The sequence below is a fragment of the Chrysochloris asiatica genome, unplaced genomic scaffold (genome assembly GCF_000296735.1).
Source record: "Chrysochloris asiatica unplaced genomic scaffold, ChrAsi1.0 scaffold00042, whole genome shotgun sequence".
Lineage (NCBI taxonomy): Eukaryota > Metazoa > Chordata > Mammalia > Afrosoricida > Chrysochloridae > Chrysochloris > Chrysochloris asiatica.
In genome coordinates this window covers 7,190,049-7,192,356 of record NW_006408560.1, presented here as the reverse complement: position 1 = coordinate 7,192,356, position 2,308 = coordinate 7,190,049, and the positions used below count along the sequence as shown (strand labels likewise).

At 49.9% G+C, this 2,308-nt stretch overlaps 1 protein-coding gene across 1 annotated transcript; it reads left to right on the top strand.

Annotated features, from left to right (window-relative positions):
- Window positions 1-1,793: 1,793 nt before the first annotated feature.
- Window positions 1,794-2,306, top strand: MCL1 (myeloid cell leukemia sequence 1 (BCL2-related); the record flags this gene model as incomplete). The annotated part of the gene is made up of 1 exon (XM_006861701.1): window positions 1,794-2,306. A coding segment is annotated over exon 1 (513 nt), but the record flags the coding sequence as incomplete, so codon positions are not given.
- Between the last annotated feature and the right edge of the window lie 2 nt (window positions 2,307-2,308).

Here is a 2,308-nt window from a genome sequence, read left to right as displayed (position 1 = left end):
ATTCTCTGCTTTCAGCCAAGATCCATCTGATATCAGCAATGATATCCCTCACCTATATTCTCTTCTAAATCCAACTTGAATTTCTGGCAGCTCCCTGTCAATGTACTGCTGCAAATGTTTTTATTTTCAGCAAAATTTTACTTACATGTGAATTAATGATACTGTTAGATAATTTCCATTAGATAATTGAGACCTTTCTTTGGAATGGGTACAAATACAGAAACTGTTTTCCATCTTTCTTGGCATAGACTAGTGCGTGCTTCCAGTGTAGCACCACTTTTTTAAAACATTTCAATTTGTATCCTGTCAGTTCTGGAACCTTGTTTTTCCATGATATATTCAGCTTAGACTCTTCAATACCATCAGTTCTTGGTCACATGATACCGCTTTTAAATGACTGACCTTTAACCATTTCTTTTTGGTACAGGGACTCTGTATTCCTTCCATATTTAAGCAGCAGTCAAGAAATCAAAGGACGTATTGCATTAGGCAAATCTGCTGCATAAGACCTTTTTAAAGTGTTGAAGGGCAAAGATGTCAGTTTGAGGACTAAGGTGTGTCTGACCCAAGCCTTGGTCTTTTCAATAACCTCATATGCATGGGAAAGTTGGACAGTGAATAAGGAAGACCATAGAAGAATTGACGCTTTTGAGTTATGGTGTCGGAGAAGAATATTCAAAGTGCGATGGGCTGCCAAAAGAACCAACAGATCTGTGTTGGAAGAAATGCAGCCAGAGTGCTCCTTGGAAGCCAAGATGGCCAAAGTTCGTCTCTCATACTTTGGACATTTTGTCAGGGGGAATCAGTCACTGGAGAAGGATATCATGTTTGACACAGTGGACGGTCAGAGAAAAAGAGGAAGACCCCCCAACGAGATGGAATGGCCAAGTGGCAGTATTGATGGACTCAAGTGTGGCAACAGTAGTGAGTTTGGCCCAGGATAGAGTAGTGTGCACAAGGTCGCTATGGGTCGGTACCAACTTGATGGCACCTAAGGAACAACAACACTACCAGAGCTCCTTATAGTGATCCTAGGATAGAGTCAAACTACCCCAGAGGATTTTCACAGTTGTAAATCTTAGGAAGCATACCACCACATCTTTCTCCCACATTAACAGCTGGTAGGCGTGAACAACCAAACTTTTGTTTAGCAGTCGATCACTTTAACCACTGTGCCAACAAGGCTGCTTGGGGCAGACGGGATGGAATGCATATGGCAAGTACCAAGAAAGGACTAGTTTAAGTGGGACAGTAGTACTTCCTTTAGTCAATTTATATATAAGTGGTTTTCTAGGGCAGCCCAGTATTGTTGCAGTGCAAGTAGAGAGCTGCTAATGTGCAAAATAACCATAGGCCCCTTGCCTTGCAACAGCCATGAGGAATCCCCTCCCCCACGCCCTTTCGCAATCTGGGTGATCCACTGATGCAGACTTTGGTATGAAAAAAAAAACAAGCTCTGGTACAAAGGCAAAAATACGCTTGCAAATAAAGAATTAGAAGCTTCGAGGAACCCCGCAGTGTAACACGGTGCCAGACTCCGTAACCGCGAGCAGGGACCCGGCGTTACATAACCGCCGTCGCGCCCCCACCCAGAGCAGGCGAGTAGTGCGGTTTGCGAACTCCGGAAGCATCCGCCTCTTTTCACTAGTACGGACGTCGTCGCTGACGCCATCGCGTAGGCCTGGCCCTATAATCGCGAACTAGAAACGCTTCTCTCACTCCGCACTTCCGCTTCCTTCCAGTAAGGAGCCGGTGTTTCCCCCTCAGTTTTTTTTTTCATACAGAAGGTGGCTATGTTCGGCTTGAAGAAAAACGCGGTAATAGGACTCAACCTCTACTTGGGGGCGGGGCCCGGGTTGGGTACCGGCGGCGGTGCCTCCACGCCTGGAGGGCGACTTTCGACTTCTGGAAAGGAGGCCTCGACCCACAGAGAGGTAGGGGCAGGGGAAGCCGGCGCGGTAAGTGGCGGAAGCGCCGGCGAGAACCCCCGGGCCGCTCCTCTCGTGCCAAAGGGCCTGAGGGTCGCGCGGAAGGCGCCCATTGGCGCTGAAGGCCCCGACGTCACCGCGACCCCCGCGAGGCCGACGTTCTTTGCGGCCACTCGCCGCGCGTCGCCTGAGGAGATGGAAGCCTTGGCCGCCGACGCCATCATGTCGCCCGAAGAGGAGCTGGACGGGTACGAGCCGGAGCCACTCGGGAAGCGGCCGGCTGTGCTTCCTCTGCTGGGGCGGGTCGGGGAGGCCAGTAATGTCCCCGGTACGGACGGGTCACTACCTTCGACGCCCCCAGAACTGGAGGAAGAGGATGA